Below are 16863 nucleotides of genomic sequence, written 5' to 3' on the forward strand. Positions count from 1 at the left end.
GTGTATGTATGTCTTCAGATCTTTGTTGAATGCGTAGATATAAGGTAATGCAGGTATCAACATAACTGATTTTTACATTTGATTAGGCATCAGGACCAGTTTCAGATGTAATTTTGGAATCAGACGTGAAACAACAGAATGGTGAAAGCTGTACAAAAAAGTTTGAGAAAGACAGTGATTTGCCCATAGAGACTTTATTAGAGAGGTAATTTTTAAATGGCAAAATACGCACATTGAGAGATAATACTATACTAAAAAGTTACAAGTAATTTGGAAATTTCATATATCTGGACTATTTTTGCTATGCTGAATTCTGTTCTCTACATATTCTTCTAAATTTTGTTTAACTATCTATCTTACTATACAGTCACTCACAGTAGTATCTGAATGTAAATTAGATCTTTATAACAAGGAAACTAGTGGATTTAGTGATTTTTCTGCTTTTTTCTCTTCCTTAGTTAGAGGAAGCTTTGCTTTTGGGGGTGTGTATGTGCCTGAATATGATGAAGCCAAACATTCTGGGCCAAATTTCCAGAAATTCATTGTTTTTACACACAAAAGACCCATGTTTGAGCCTGAAATTAGACACTTGCACACACAAATCAGGTAGCTAGGAGAGCAATTACTCCATTTTAAACACAAATGCTTATTCATGTAAAATTTGGAATTTAGGTAAAAAAACCAATTACATGAGCAAATTGCTGAACTTACTTTAATTGCCACTAAAGTAATGACAATTAAAGTAATTGTTCAGCAAGTCACAACCCCAATTATTTTCCCTTTCCTGTCTTCTATTAAAGTAAAATGGATACTGTCTAAGAACTATTGCATCTTTTCCTAGCTTTGATACACAGAGGAGTAATCTCGAACTTCATTTACAAAGAATCAGAGATGAAGTAGAGTCTCCTTTTACTGATGAAATAAAAGACACCTCATGCCTTCAGAATAAGCTGCTAGATCTACAGGTAAATATCGATCATTTTGAAGAATATGTTGCTTGTCTACAATTTGTATGATATGTTAGGAAGAGGGGGTTAAATTACTCTCTTTTGAGGCCCTCTCTTTCGAGGTACTGAGCATAGTGCTGAGGGGTAATGCGTGTCCCCAACTGCTGCTGGCTTCAGTGGGAGTTGAGGACATTCAGCAGTCGTAGGAAGGCTCAGCTCTTTGCGAGATTGAGGCCTTACACGACAGTGGAGTTGTGCCGGTGTAGCTGAGAGGAGAGTTTGGACCATTGTGTGCAAAATTACTCCAGCACTATTGTAGTTTAAGAGGATCTGAATTGTTTGTAAACAGCTATTATAAACATTATTTTGTTATCCTCTAAATTTACTACACATAAAAAACTATGTTAAAAGAACATTGAAGTTGCAAAGTCAACTGTTCCTCCATATTATACTCCTGGGGGAACTCTGCAACAAACAATTTAAAATTCTGTGCACATTATTTTAAAATTCTGCAAAATTCTGCATATTTTATTTGTCAAAATAACACAATATAATCACACCAGCTTCAATTATTTTTGGTCATTTATTTCAAAATACCTGTTAGCAAGTATGTCTGGAACAATACAGACAACAAAAAAGATTCAGGAAATGTTCTTTGACAAATAGATTCTTTATTGGGCATATTAATACAGAACTCTGAGTAATAATTCATTTAAACTACAATACAAAACCATATTTCCTGTGCCCCTCAGAAGCAGTGCAAAGGCTTGGGGGAGTCAGGGGTAATGGAGGAGCTGAGGGAGAGGGAAGTAAATTGCTGGGAAGGAGCCTGGGTGTGAACTTTGAGGGTTGTTGGGTATGGGTGGGAAAAGTATGGAACAGGTTTTTTGGGGTGGGCCAGGGAGGGATTGTTAGGAAGCTTCGCCCATGCAGACCCTGGCTGATCCCTAGCTTCTCCCATTCAGTGAGGCACATCTGCTCCTGTCCCCATGTGTCCCTCCACCCCCACTCAGACATCCACTCTCCTCCATCATGTGGCCCTGCAGCCCCTCCCCCTGGGCAGGCTCTTTCTTTTCCCTAGCTGGCTGGGAGCTGCTGCTCTGTGCTAGTACCACAGTGCCCTCTGGTGGGCAAAAGGCAGAACTGCAGCAACATTTGAGCAGAAGCTTTTTTCTGGGCAAAAAAATTAAAAATATGTGTGGCTCATTAATTATGTGCGCACACAGTAGTGCAGAATTCCCCCAGGAGCAATATTACTCTTCCTCTCTGATGCCTGGGCCCTAAAATGGGGCCACTAAGAGCAAAGGAGAGTTTCCTTGCTCTCAGTTCCACTTGGCGCCAGACTTTCCCCCGTCAACCAGGAGGATCAGTTGCAGGGAAAATCCTATTCAGCCCCTGCACCCTGGGCTTGAGCATTTTCAGTCACTCTCTGAGCATGGCACATGCACAGTCCAAACACATCTAGGAGCTGTGAGGGTGTGAAACATACTCACTGCAGACAAAATCTTCGGAGAATTTAGGTGCTAAACTACAACAAGTCTGTACTGAATATGTGAAAACCAAGCTAGTTCAAAGGAGTATAAATTGGCCAAATTTGGGTGAATTTTCAAAGGGATGGTAAAAGACACATCTGACCCTCCTGTAAAATTTCAAATCCTTGCTACAAAGCATGGAGGCACTGAAGCTTCTCAGTGAAATGGGTGTAAGAATTTTTGTAAACATGGGTAGAACTATGTAATTTTTTCCCTAATCTTGTTCTGAAAAATGGCTGAAACTTAAAAAACAAAAATCAAACAAACAACAAAAAAGCCTGAGGCACTTGACATGGAAAATTCACAATTTCTATAATAACGCCTCTAAAGGTAATTTTCAAAATTGACCGGTCTGTTTGCACAATATGATGCCTTTTGAGTTAATTAAATATATGTATCTTCTTTTAGGTCATAGAGAATAAAGCTAATTCTTGTTGGACACAGTTTGAAATTATTGCATCTAAGTTAGAAAATATTATGGATGACACAGGGAAGCCTGTTATCTCTGAAACACAAAACAGACTTAACAGAGAGTGGAGTGAACTTCAGATTATTCTAAATGCCAGGTATAAAATATCATTGTACTTTCTGTTATTTGAGAAATAGTATGTCATTATACAATTAAATAATGTATTGTATAGTATATATTTTGCATTGTAAGGCATAGTTAGGATTGTATGTTCTGCTCAAACCTTTACATTTTCCAATTTAAACACACAAATTTAACATGAACTTAATGTATTTTTATGGAGCATAATACATATGCTATATATTAGCGGTTCTCAAACTGTGGGTCGGGACCCCAAAGTGAGTCATAACCCCATTTTAATGGGCTCGCTAGGGCCAGCATTAGACTTGCTGGGACCCAGGGCTGAAGCCTAAGCTTCACCTCCATCTTGGGCAATGGGGCTCGGGCTGCAGCCCCCTCTCTCTCCACCCGGAGCAGCAGGGCTTGATCTGTGGCCCCCTTTCCCCTCACCCAGGGTGGCAGGGCTCGGGATCCGACCCCCATCCCCAGGGGTCATGTAGTAACTTTATTGTCAGAAGGAGGGTTGCGGTGCAATGAAGTTTGAGAATCCCTGCTATATATGCTTCATATAATGTACCATAGACAATTAGAGATACTTACACTAAGAACCATAATAAACAAATCTATATTTTATAAGAACATAAGAATGGCCATACTGGGTCAGACCAAAGGTCCATCTAGCCCAGTATCCTGTTTTCTGACAGTGGCCAATGCCAGGTGCCCCACAGGGAATGAACAGAACAGGTAATCACTTTGTTGGGGGAGGGATAGCTCAGTGGTTTTTGCATTGGCTTGCTAAACCCAGGGTTGTGAGTTCAATCCTTGAGGGGGCCACTTAGGGATCTGGGGCAAAATCAGTACTTGGCCCTGCTAGTGAAGGCAGGGGGCTGGACTCAATGACCTTTCAAGGTCCCTTCCAGTTCTAGGAAATAGGATATCACAATAAGGGAAAAAACAAAAAAAAGTGATCCATTCCCAGGTTCTGGCAAACAGAGGCTAAGGACTCCATCCTGGCTAATAACCATTGATGGACCTATCTTCCATGAACTTATCTAATTGTTTTTTTAACCCTGTTATAGATTTGGCCCTCACAACGTCTTCTGGCAAGGAGTTCCACAGGTTGTGCGTTGTGTGAAAAAATACTTCCACTTTATAAGACCACTTTATAGTAGCCTCAAGTTTTCTAGTACAATTTTTTTCAATCTTTGAGTTAAAATCTTTGGAATTGGGCCTGCTCCTATTTAAGTCTGTGGTAAAACTTCTGTTAACATCAGTGAATTGCTCCCAAAGTCTTTTAACAAATTTTTGATTTACAGTAAAATTGTGCTTTTTGCCCTGAAATATGTGCAGGATCTTTTCTTGCCAGCTTCTCCTGTTCATGTTTATTTACCTTTCCTCTAGAATGAAGTCTTTAAAGGTTGCTTTGGAAGTTGTTTCGCCAATAGAAAATGAATTCATTCTTCTATGTGACTCAGACGAGCGACTCCACAGAAAGGACATTCAGCAATTTACTCTGACAAATATTGGTCTCATTTATGGAGAACTGAAGGTAAGGAAAAACACAGAGGGCTCATCTCAGTTTTCAAATGTGAGTACAAGGTGAAACTCTGCAAAAATAGATATTTGTACATGCAAGAGCTGGCTAACTGCATGGGACTTCTCACTCAGAGATTTGGGAATAGCTTCCAGTAGCCTGAGTTTTTTTAACCCTTCTGACCTTTAACAGCATGCTGCCTGCTTCTTTCTGAATAACATTGCTATACAACAGTCATACCCAAGTGTACACAAGTGGTACCCATTCAAAATGGAGTCACAAATAGTCCTTGCTCATAATTGTCTTTTTCTCATCCAAAATGGCATTGGTCCCAATCTAGCTGTTTAGTATCAGGCTTTCTGAGTTGAGGAAGCGCCTGCTGCTGCAAGCATGATCAGTAGCCTTTTCTGTGGATCTTACCATCCAAAACCAGCTCCCCAAAGATTCTTAGAGTCAACCTACTATGTGGTGTAATTCAGATTGCAGAATATTTCCGTAGACTATTATTACAACCCTGAGAAGTTCCCCCTGCTGGACACTCACCAGGCTGCAGTATGTTGGGTCCCACAAGACCTCTGCTTCCTAAAGCTGAGCAGAGTTTAGATACTGTCTCTCTGGCACTGGACTTCTGGGCATACACTCTGGGTGCAGACCCTATGTCTGACCTCCTTCTTGGCAGTGGGGACCATACAGTCCAATTGCCTAGGCTCTGAAACTGACTCCAGTTGTCTCAAGCTCTTGAGGTAGCTGCTGCATGCCCCCAGAGGTCCACCAAAGCTGTGGACCCTCTGTTTTACTGTTTTGTTCTTCAGGGAGTGCATGATACTGTAACCAAGTAACAGACTCTGCAGCGGGATTTCTCAGCACACCCGCATTTTATTTTTAGAGAAAGTATAAGACTCCCCGCGTAGGGCTGCCAACTTTGTAATATATAAAAACTGGACACTCCATCAGAAGTGTCAGAACCTCCCCTGCCCCTTTCCCCTGAGGCCCTGCCCCCGCCCCACTCTGTCCCCCCAAACCCCACTCCTGCCTCTTTCCCTGAGGCCCTGCCCCTGCCCCACCCCTTCCTCCTGAGGTCCCACCCCCGTTCACTCCTCTTTCCCCTTCCCCCTGTCAATTGCTGCTCTTTCCCTCTCCCCCGCTCCCTGTGGGTCGGGAGGGACTCACCTGCAGAGCACGCAGTGCAACCGGGAGCCGATCGCCATTACAGCTTTTTTTAGCTGATTGGCTGGGCCTAGGGCTCATTTTTTTCCAGCTATATGTTTTGCTTGGAATATGAGATACAATTTCTATTTCATTTTGCTAACCTTGCTGTGGTTCTCTCAATTTCAGAACGTCCAGAGCTGTATAGTAAATGAGATTGAATTATGCAAGCAACTGGAAAACCTAGACAGCTCAAGAGGAGATGAATTTAACGTAATAGATTTGCAAGCAGCACGCGAGATTATGCTTAAATATAAGAGGCAGTTTGAAGACCTGAATCATAAAATGCAGGTCAGTGAAACGGTCCTCAAAGAACTGGAAGCTTTTTTGGCCTCATTGAGAAGAGTTAAACTTTCTATTGAGCATGCAACGGACTCTTCAATTTCTGACAAACCTGCGGTGCAAGGAAACACATCAAAAGAAGCCGTGCAGGAAGAAATTTCTCTGATGAAAGAAAAGGCTAAATGTTTGGATGAGCGCTTGCAGATGGTTGATATCTGCTTGGAAGATGCTGAATGTGGGGGAAAAACTTGCTGTGAAAAACTCATTGCGGCTTTATCTGAAAAGGCAAACAAGGCTTTTGCCCATCTAAGTAAGCAGGAGCTCATCCAAGAAAATGAGTTACAGGAGATTTTTTCCACAAGAAATAATGAACTCTTAAAAAATATTCAAGATCTACATGATAAGATTAATAAAATAGGCTTGAAGGACCCAACAATTCCTGCTGTTCAACAAAGGTAAGTATGTTTATTGGAGCTTTTTTAGATCCTCACTTAATAATTTCAATAAGTTCTGTTGGTCTGGTCTCTATGGCTCCAATACAGCAAAGCACATAAACTTGTGTGTAACTTTAAGCATCAGCGTAGTCCCATTGAAGTCAACTGATTGTCATGTTGGATCAGGGATGGCTTTGTTTAAAAAGCCTTCTCCATGATATTGCTTCTTTAACCCCATGCTACTACACTTTGTTTGCTTGAGGGAGTTGGGTGGGTTGAGTCATTAGCTATAATGACCACCTCTGGTAGCAGTGAGGTTGCAGTTTACAAATGCTGCCAAGTAAAGTTATACAATATATTGCTAAATGGTGATACATACATTGTAGAAACTTTGTGTGTCAAAAGTCAGTGCATATCACACTGACTGAGAATTTTTCTAAAATGATCCGCATCTCCTCCTGTTAACTTATATCATTTATATATTTGAGGAGGGTCTCTGCTCCCCTTCAGGAAAATTCATTCACCGTGTATCACACAGGGATTTGATACATTTTGATCAATACTAATTTATATCCATTGCTTTATTCATGAAATCCATACATTGCCACGCTTTTAATTGAATAGGGCACCTGAACTGAGATTTTAAATTGGCCAGAGTGACACTCAGTAGTTGAAGGCACTGTAATTAGCTACATTAGTATAGAACCTATTGGCCTGTGAAATTTTGGATTAGATCCTCAGATGGTGTAAATTGTTACAGCTCCACTGAAGAACTGAGCCAGATTACACCAGCTGAGGATCTGACCCTTCTGCAATTAAAGCTAAGGCCAGCTTTCTGTTTAAAGCTCGTCTTTTCTAAATGTTCTGAAATCTACAGGGTTACTTGGATTGCCTTGAAATTTGGAGTGCCTCAGGGGTCACCGGCACTAGGCATAAGCAGACTGGGTCTATGTCTCCGCTACAGCCTACGTTGGGAAAACTTAGGTCGCTCAGGGATGTGAATATTCCACCCCCTGAGCGACATATGTTACACCGACATAAGTTATGCCACTTGCAGAGGTGGGTTTTTTTATGCTGTTGGGAGAGCTCTCTTCCGTCGCCATAGAGTGTCTTCACCAGATGTGCTGCGGTGGTGCAGCTGTATAGGTACAGCTGTGCCACTGCAATGAGGTGCATGTAGACCTACCCTAAGCAACTGCTTAGCACCCTGAATGGGTCAAAGGGGCCCCCTATCACTAGTATGTGTTGTGTGGGAGGCACCCAAAATATTCCTGTTTAGGGTCTCCAATGGACTAGCACCAGTACTTCATGGGGTTCTGCTAGTGACCCAAATTTGGGGGCATTTCACCAAGGGGGTCCTGAGATACAGCTCCCGGAAAAAAACATCTTTTTTTAAAGTTGACAGATTCTTGCAAAGCTATTTTGGGTCATAGACGGATCAGACAAGGGCTCTGATCATCGCACAAGGGTGTCCAGTGCTCAAGGGTTACCCCAAGAGAGGGCATGCCACCCACCCGCTCTTTGGGGAGAAATCAAATTAAAAGGTTATTTCAAAAAAGATTTTGCTTCTCCAGTTTGGCTTGTCACAAGCATCCTGCACTAATTCTCGTGTCAAATTGATGATACTGAGCATGCGGGGACAGAGGAATTACCGGGATTGTTAGCCTGCAGAGTTTCACACTAGCTGCAGACCTCAAGGGATGAGTAGTAGTCCTTTGAACCTGACCCGCCTCACTAGCATCAGTTGGAGTCCCATCTTGGGCTGAAATATGGAAAAGGTTGGGAGGCTATTGCTGAAATCTGTCACTGCTGGAGGGTGGGTGAATGTAATCAAAGTAACTTTTTTTTTTAATTTAGATACGTAAATGATTGCTGACAGGGGAGGGGCATTTTGTATCTTGTATTCTGGGGGTGTGCAGAAGGAGAGAGACACACCAGTCTTCTCTCACATACTTAAAGTTACTGTAACAACCATATAATAAAATTGTTCAAGTTTTGGGACATAGCCCATGGGTGAGATTTCTCCCACCAGCCCTGTTAGTAACTACATATGGCTAACATCTCAAAGCACGACCATTATCCCCATTCCACTATAACAAAATGTACAGGAGTGGGAGGAGCACTGAAGAATCACATAGCAATTGTGTGGCCTCCTGGAGAGACAGGGCTATTCGTAGCTTTGCCACTGGCCCGTTGAGTGACTTGGGCAAGTCACTTTACTCTCTGCATTTTGGTTTCCTGACTGTAAAATGAAGGTAATGATGAAAAGTTTGTTGAATTCTGCTGAGGGAATGCACTATATAAAAGCTAGGTCTTTTGGTTATTTCCTACCCACAGTAGCAAACATCAACTGTACACGTAGGTGAGACCTACAACTATCTAAATGATCACTCCTGCCAACAAACATTTAACTTTTTCTTTAAAAAAAGTAGGAAATTAAATGGCAAAAAACTGTTTTAATGCAGAGTTAAGGCTGCCTGGTGATAGCTCTTGCCCTTCAGAATGTGGAGTTCAGCGTAATTCACACATCTGAAAACCAGAAACTGCAGAGTTAAGGTAAACAACCACACAACCTTAACTTTGCCCTCTTTGAGCCATGCCCCACACCACACCACACTCACACTCTGCCCTTTTCACTGTAATGGACAGAGTAATGTACTTTCACTGTAATGTATTTGCCCTAGGCTCAAACACTGAGCCTACACATGCCCTCGACAGACTTACCAACTTTAACAATCACTTCATACCCTTTTATAAACCCTCCACACTTGCACACAGAATATACCTAAACCTGTACTTTCCCTTACCCATGGTTAAATCCACAGACTGCTTTCATATTCCACCTCGCTACAGCAAGAAGCCCCAGTGCCATGCTACTGAGACAACCTATGTGATTCTGTATTGAAATGATGTAGACTGGCACATCAAGGTCCACATGCACCTTTTTCCTTTGATAACAAATATGGTGGGGGACTCAGACTCAGTTCTCAAATCAAATCACAGCTTCTCCAACCTACTCCAACTTATTCTTCTACCCTCCAATACAACTACACCTAACAGAGGGAATGTAACTGGAGTGCATGCAGATAATCCCCAGTGGCTATTGCCAGCTCCAGTGGGGCAGAGTTAAGGTTGCATAGGCATTTATCTTAACTCTGTATTTTCTGCTTTTCAGAAGTTTGAGTTAATGCTGAACTTGAGATTCTGGAAGGGCAGGCGCTATCACTGGGCAATCTTAACTCTGCATTAATAAAGTTCTTTCCCATTTAATGTTAGGTTAGTCAATGTATGCCATTCATGATAAACTTTCAAAGAAACCTCATACTTACATTTGGAAAAAAACATCTCTGATCTGTTTTAATATAGGGCTATATTTTATTTCTTTTCTAATAAAGGATAAAATCATTAACTGAATTGGAACAGGAATTGGATTGCTATGCCATTGAAATGAAATCCATACGAGAAATTGCTAACAAGTTTCTACAGATTAAAGAGACAAAAGGAGAAGAAGCAGATGAACAGTGCACAGTTACAGAAAGGTTGTGGGAGGATACAAAACTGTCACTTGCTGAATGGTAAGGAGAAAGAATGAAAATTTTAAGCAGGTCATATGAGTAATAACATCTCTTATAAAATCAAATGGAAAAAGGGCCTTAAACAGAGATACTTGAAATAATATACTGAGAAAAAAAAGAAAACATTGCTGTTGTAGTACTAGAACTAGGCAAAAATTCACATTTTAAAAACATATATTATTGTTGCAATCCTGTAACCCTATCATATATCAAGCTAAGTATGGAACATGGTGAGTACTTGGATGAGGGAACTCTGAAGAAACACCTAGCTCCTGATGGAAGTGATGGTGAATCAAGAGATGACACTTCCCTCAAAGTCTCTATTTAACTAGTGCTCCAGTATGAGGAAAGGGGCATTGCACCACAGAAGGTCTGAACATTTAGATGAGATACCAGACTGAGATCCTAAACAGTAGGGTGGTATTTCAAAGCTGCCTACAGGATTTAGATGCCACATCCAAATCAACAAGGCACCTTTGAAAATGCCACCCTAAAGGTCCTGTGGCAGTTACTGTAAATTAATCGCAATGGCCTGCTCAAATTTCAGTTTGCGTAATTACATTTTGTGTACTGAGTTCCTCCTACAATTTCAGTTGGAGGTGATATTTTTAATTACTTGCCCTAAACTGTGGTGAAATTTTGCTGTATGTGATTGAATAGCTGATGGATTTCATCCCACTAGTGGGTGAAATGATCCTTCAGAATGAAAGGTGCAATATAAATGTAAGTTATTAATATTATGTCACTTTTACGTGTGGAAGAGAGGAGGGGTTGAAGCGGTTCCTTTATACATGTATAGTAAATAATTCTGCTTTTTAATAGCCAGGAGCAGTGTGTGAGGGTGTTGGAGCTCCTGAAGCAGTATCAAAGCTGCAAAAATAGTCTGACAAGCATGATCCAGAAACAAGAGAGTGTCCTCTCCCAGCAGACTTCTTACATGGGGAAAAACAATCTGCAGAGGATGATAGCAAAGGTGAGTTCTGTAGAGGTAAAGGGCATAGCTGGAAAGTTTAAATCCAGATCTGATCCTCCCAAAATTTGAGGGAGTTCAGATGTGGGCTGTTGTTCAGCCCGTTATAGATGTAGGATCGAGCTGCAAAGTTGAGACTTGGCTCTGTTTTCGGCTCCAAGCTTTTTCAGAGTATGTGGGTGTTCAGAGCCAGGTTTTTGCTTTAGGCCCATTTCTAACTTTGCACAGTAAACTAAGCTCACTTTAAAAGTGTGAGGGTTTTTTTCTAAAAAAAAAAAAAATGTAATAAAGAGAGAGGGTGAAATACTGACCACATTGAAGACAATAACAAACTCCGCTATGCTATTTTAAAATATCCTCCCAACTTTCCACCATTTTTAGATATTAGGGGCTTTTATTGCACAATTTCTAAATACACAAGCAAAGCAAGTTTAGTTATTTACTAAGAGGACATTTTAAATAGCTGAGATATATAAAGACAAACCCTTTTTAGCACAGTAGACAACATACAATGAACATAATATTAAATTTAATAATTTTGGGCTTCTTGCTTCAGAGAAGTTTCTGGTGTGACTGTTCTCTAACAGAAGATCAAAATTACAACCCTTGCATATCACTCAGATAATTGCTTTCTTTCCTTGCTCAGAGGAATACCTGGAACACCTTGGGTGAGATTTTGGGCTGTACCTCTACGGGTGTGTCTACACAGCTGGTGGGAGGGAGCAAGCCTCCCAGCTCGGGTTAGTGCTCTAAAAATAGCTGTGTGGGCAGCACTTTGAAGTTGCTGCTGAGGCAGGAACTGAGGAAGGTGTCCTTGCAGCCATCCCCAGATTTGATAGTGGGGGTGAGGAGGGCATTTGCACTAACAGAACCCAGGATTTCATATTTCTCCCCTTTCTCCTGCTGGCTCACACGCAGTATGGAGGATAAACCCCATCTATGAGAACTATGTCTGGTTTTCTCTAGGTCACATGCTTGTTCATAATCATGTGCCCTATTACATATGGTGTCTGCTACCTGTTAAGTGTTCACAGTAATGTATGCATCAGCTGATACCATTGCAAAGGTTATGACTGATTTAGAGGGAGTAAGTGGTCACTCCCAAGTGGTCCTTGTGGTGTTCAACAGACTTTGAAAAATATCTTTTTTGAATGCCAGTGCATGCCTTTCAGCACCATAAATGTTAACTGCATGCATAGAGCAATAATAATGCTTAACTCTTATGCAGCACTTTTCATCAGTAGATCTCTAAGTGCTTTACAAAGGAGGTCTGCATCGTTATCCCCATTTTACACATGGGGAAACTGAGGCACAGAGCAGTGATTTGCTCAAAGTCACCCAGCAGGCCAGTGGTAGAGCTGGGAATAGAACCCAGGTCTCCTGAATCCCTGCCTAATGCTTGGTCTATAGGACCACACTTCTTGCCTACACAGACTTTATAGGTGTAACTGGATAAAGATTAAGGGGACATCGAACCTCAGAATCTCTCAAATAATTCACATTTTCATGATGCTATTGTTTCTATACTAGAATTATCTTTCTCCACTGGGTCACATGTCCGGTGCTTTAGTTTCCCCTGTTAGCCACACAAACCTATGTAGTTCAGGTAACATCCCATCTCTTGGGGGGGGGTCTGATTTATTACACTCATGCGATAAGTACAAGCAGTTCCTCCCCGTAGGCAGCAGGGGGTTCAGGCACTCCATCCTCTATACCCCTTCTGGATTAGTCCTTTCTCTCTTCTCGGAGCAAGTTCTTACAGCCCTCTCTGGGGTCCGTAATCTTTCAGCCCTCTGGCTTGCTACTGCATAGCAACCCCACACTGGGATTTGCCTGATCCCGTCTCTACCAGACCATCCACCAGGCCTAGGTGGCGAGCCTTCTGTCTGGTTTTCTCTAGGTCACATGCTTGTTCATAATCATGTGCCCTATGACTACAACTTCCAGCTTTAAAGGGCTGGAGCCTATAACAGATGCACCAGGACATGGGTATGCACACAAGTACCAGTGCGCTGTTACAGTTACTTTCCCATCAAATAGTAGGACAGAAGCTCTGTTCTCATTCTGGGCTGCAAGACCTTCCCTCTTTCTCAGTGGCTGGCTGCATCTATAATATGTCTACACTGCAATGTAAGCCCAGGGTTAGTAGAACTCGAGTTAATTGGACCCTGAGTTTGTTAACCTAGGGCTTGAGTGTCTATACTCATTGTAACCTCAGGTTAGGAATTGTTGAACCCTGGGGCTCTCGTGTACACTGCATTATGTGGGCCTGAGTCCAACCACCCATATCCCAGACTTCCTAGCATCCACCCAAATTTGGCCGCTGTAGCTCTTTGTTTGTGGTGCAGTGTGGGAAAACTGGACTGTCCCCCAAATTAGACTGTCCAGAGGACAAAGAAAATTGGCCTATGGGATTCTTTTGGCAGACTCCTAGAGCACGAGATTGCACCTACATTGCAGAGCAATAGGGCTTGAACTCTGGGATCTAGCTTGACTCAGGCTCGGAACCTCCATCTCGTGGGGTCCTGGGTCCGAGCCTTGTATGTAAATGGAAGGGGGGTTAGGTTTGAGCCTGAATTCAAACCATGGGATTACATTGCAGTGTAGACGTACCCTAAGAGAACATTGTCTGGAGAAAAAAGATAGATCCATTAATGTCAAATTGCCAAACACTAGAGGTCAGTATTTCATTTCTTTCATTTTTAAATATTGTTTATAAATATGCACTGATATTATATTCGTGCACTAACAAACTGTTTTAGGATTTAAATAAAAAGTTAAATGAATGGCAGTATGCTGTTTAAACCAATGTGAATTTATTTTGGCAATTCCTATTTTTAGGAACACGCAGTGATAAAACTGAGAATCAGAATCACAAATTATATCTCTCAGAGCTTGGTGTGAATCAGATTATTGTTATACAGATATTGTGTCATTCGGCATCTGAAACAGTATATGGATGTAATTCACTTTTGATGTCTGTGGATATTAATTTGTTTGAGGCAAATTGTTTGGGTCTCATAAGCCAGAAACTTATTTGTAAACCAATATTCCTATTCCTCATTTAGCAATTTACAGTCTGTATCATGATGTACTTAGAGTGACAGGTGGAATGTTCAGATCAGTAGTACAGACACTGGGATATAATGACAGAGGATGGATTCTTAGTCTCACCGTATTAGATAAAATGGATTATTTTGGGTCATGCTGCTGTGTTTCTAAATTGAAAAGAACAGCATAATAGTTCACACACACACACACACACACACACACACACACACACACAAAAAGATCTGGTGGATAAACAAGAGTTTTGACCAAATGCAGGACAAATGCTTTCAAATATACATTCTTTCTTTTTCACAGATTGAAGCGGTTAAAGAAGAATTTAATGAGCGCTCTGAAGATGTAGACAAAATAAATCAGATCTGCAAAAACCTCCACTTCCAGATCAATAAAATGAGAAGCTTTGAGGAGCCTCCCTTTCAGAATGAGGCTGACATTATTGTGGACAGATGGCTGGATGTATGTAAAAAGTAAATTATCAGGGAGGTCTTATCTGTTATGCATTATAGTAATTGATTCTGACTTGTGCATAATATTTAGAATAAATTAAATGCAGAATGTCAAAGACTCTTAAGAGATAAAGTCAAGTGTTTATCAAAGCAAAGCTTAGACTATGTCTTCAACCTCATTGTTTGTGATATATAAGGCTATATATGTCATGGGCACACTCCTACAGTGGACAATTCTGGGGCATTCAAAAAGGCAATATTTGCTTTTGCTGGTTGGATTTTTAAGCTTTTATGGCAACTTCTGTTGGTTTAGACTTTGGAAAAAATATGGAAGATTACTGTGCCTATGCATCTGGTAAGAAATTGAAATATTCGAAAGTGTCAGTCTAAGTAGTGCATTGATGCTGAGATAAAATGGTACTTATTGAGAGTAGATAAAATTTGATTAGCAAGTCATGCTGCTAAGCCTGTTTTTAAACTGGAGATAAGCCATTGTGTTTGATATGATATTGCTGAAAGCCATATTTAGTAAGAGATTGAAATGTCTTCTGTGTGACTAGTGCACAATGAAGACATATGAGATTTTTTAGCACCTACTTCCCTTGTTGTTTGTGTGGTTCCATCTAATCTAGTCTTTATCATATTGCCTTTCTGCTAAGAATCTTACTTTGTTTTCTAAAATTTGTTTTTTATTATAAATCTTGTGGTAGATCAATGAAAAAACTGAAAACTATTGTGATAATTTGGGAAGAGCTCTGGCTTTGTGGGACAAACTTCTTAATTTATTCAGCAAGACTGACACATGGGCAAATACACAACTTAGGAGCATAGAAGAACATCAGCTGACTGAAGAGGAGGTGACACAATTGAAGGTAATTTGACTGAGATAATGTTAGTCAATTAAATACAACAAACTCATTCCAACATGTTAAGGATTTGTAGGATATAAAGGTACATATTGGTTATAATATCAGTGATACACAGAGAAAGTCTTGAAATTTGTAATTTTCTCTGCAATTTCACTGAATTAATTGTGTACCTCACTAGGATGCAGATCTTGGAAACGTAATGGTTTATTAATGCACTTTGATTTAGTCCTCTTTGAAATGGAACTAAATCAAATAATGGAAGTCAGCAGGGTTCACAGGGACAGTTAGTTTGCAGCAGGTTAGTACAGGGTAGATAGACACCCCAGCTTGCCAAGAACTAAATGTTTGTGTAGACAAGCCCTGAGTGCATGAGTATGTATAGTGTAAGAGCACCCACAATGTGCTCCAAACATAGAACCTGTCAGAGAAACAGGGATAAGGGTATGAAAGTGTGTGTGTGCGTGCGTGTGTGTGTGTGTACATATATATGTGTATATCCGTATATGGCCGTATTTAAATCTATGTTTGACGGGTTGGACCCCTTGAGATGCAACCTGATGTGCTGAGCCTGCTTGTTATGCCAGTTTGGGCACCCTTTTTACCTGTCTTGCTGAGTCAAGCTATCAAGCCTGTTCCAGCACACAGGCTGCGCTATCCCCAGTTGCAGAACGAAACAGACACTGAGATCAGTTCTGGGAAGTCTCAGCTTAAGGGACTTGCTCTAGCACTCAGGTATCCACCTCCCTTGGTGTGCAGACCCAAAGATATATTATGAAATCCGCCTCCTCCCTCAATGTGGAGGAAGGTATGCACAACTTCTCTCCCCACACACCCCCAGTTAGAAATTACAGAAACAGGTTTACTAATAAATAAAGCAAACTTTATTAACTATAAAAGGCAGATTTTAAGTAGTAAAAGGGGTAACAAACAGAACAAAGCAGATTACTGACCAAATGAAATCAAACATGCAAACTAAGCTAGTTTCACTAAAGAAATTGGTTACGAATAATAGTTTTCAACTTAGATATTGTTGCAGACAGGTTGCAAAGTTTATGTGGTTCAGAGTTCCAGTTATATTCCTTTTCAGACTGGACCTCTGTCTCAGTTTGGACTCCCCACTTGCCTTCCCTTCAGGTGGCTTTTGCAGTTTTTCTTCTTGGGCAGACAGCCAGGGAGCCCCATTTGCTTTCCTCCCCACTCTTAAATAGGATTTACATAAGGCAGGAATCCTTTGTTTCCCAGACTTGCCCCCCCCCCTTCCCTTCCAGTGGAAAGTTACAAGAAGTCCCAGGTAATGTTTAATATCAGGTGACAAGACCACCTGACTCTGTAGTATCACAGCATCCATGAGTCAGTGGCAGTATAGAGTGTCCACAGGAAGGCCAAGCTTTTCACAGTCCATTGTCCTCGCTGATGGACCATGAGCCCTGTCTGGCTTTTCCATTGTTGTACCTGAAGTGTTCGCAGTGG

General features: G+C 41.1%; 1 protein-coding gene across 7 annotated transcripts in view; it reads left to right on the top strand.

Annotated features, from left to right (window-relative positions):
- Positions 1–16863, top strand: part of SYNE2 (spectrin repeat containing nuclear envelope protein 2) — a 257594-nt gene that overhangs the window by 72063 nt on the left and 168668 nt on the right. For all 7 annotated transcript variants that reach the window (XM_034767822.1, XM_034767824.1, XM_034767818.1 and 4 more), the window contains 9 exons: positions 87–205; positions 842–965; positions 2888–3045; positions 4410–4557; positions 5878–6485; positions 9860–10039; positions 10862–11012; positions 14376–14534; positions 15235–15396. In XM_034767822.1, coding sequence (XP_034623713.1) covers positions 87–205; positions 842–965; positions 2888–3045; positions 4410–4557; positions 5878–6485; positions 9860–10039; positions 10862–11012; positions 14376–14534; positions 15235–15396 — 1809 coding nt within the window. The remainder of the gene's footprint in view (positions 1–86; positions 206–841; positions 966–2887; positions 3046–4409; positions 4558–5877; positions 6486–9859; positions 10040–10861; positions 11013–14375; positions 14535–15234; positions 15397–16863) is intronic.

The sequence above is a fragment of the Trachemys scripta genome, chromosome 4, assembly GCF_013100865.1.
Source record: "Trachemys scripta elegans isolate TJP31775 chromosome 4, CAS_Tse_1.0, whole genome shotgun sequence".
In the NCBI taxonomy this organism is placed as follows: domain Eukaryota; kingdom Metazoa; phylum Chordata; order Testudines; family Emydidae; genus Trachemys; species Trachemys scripta.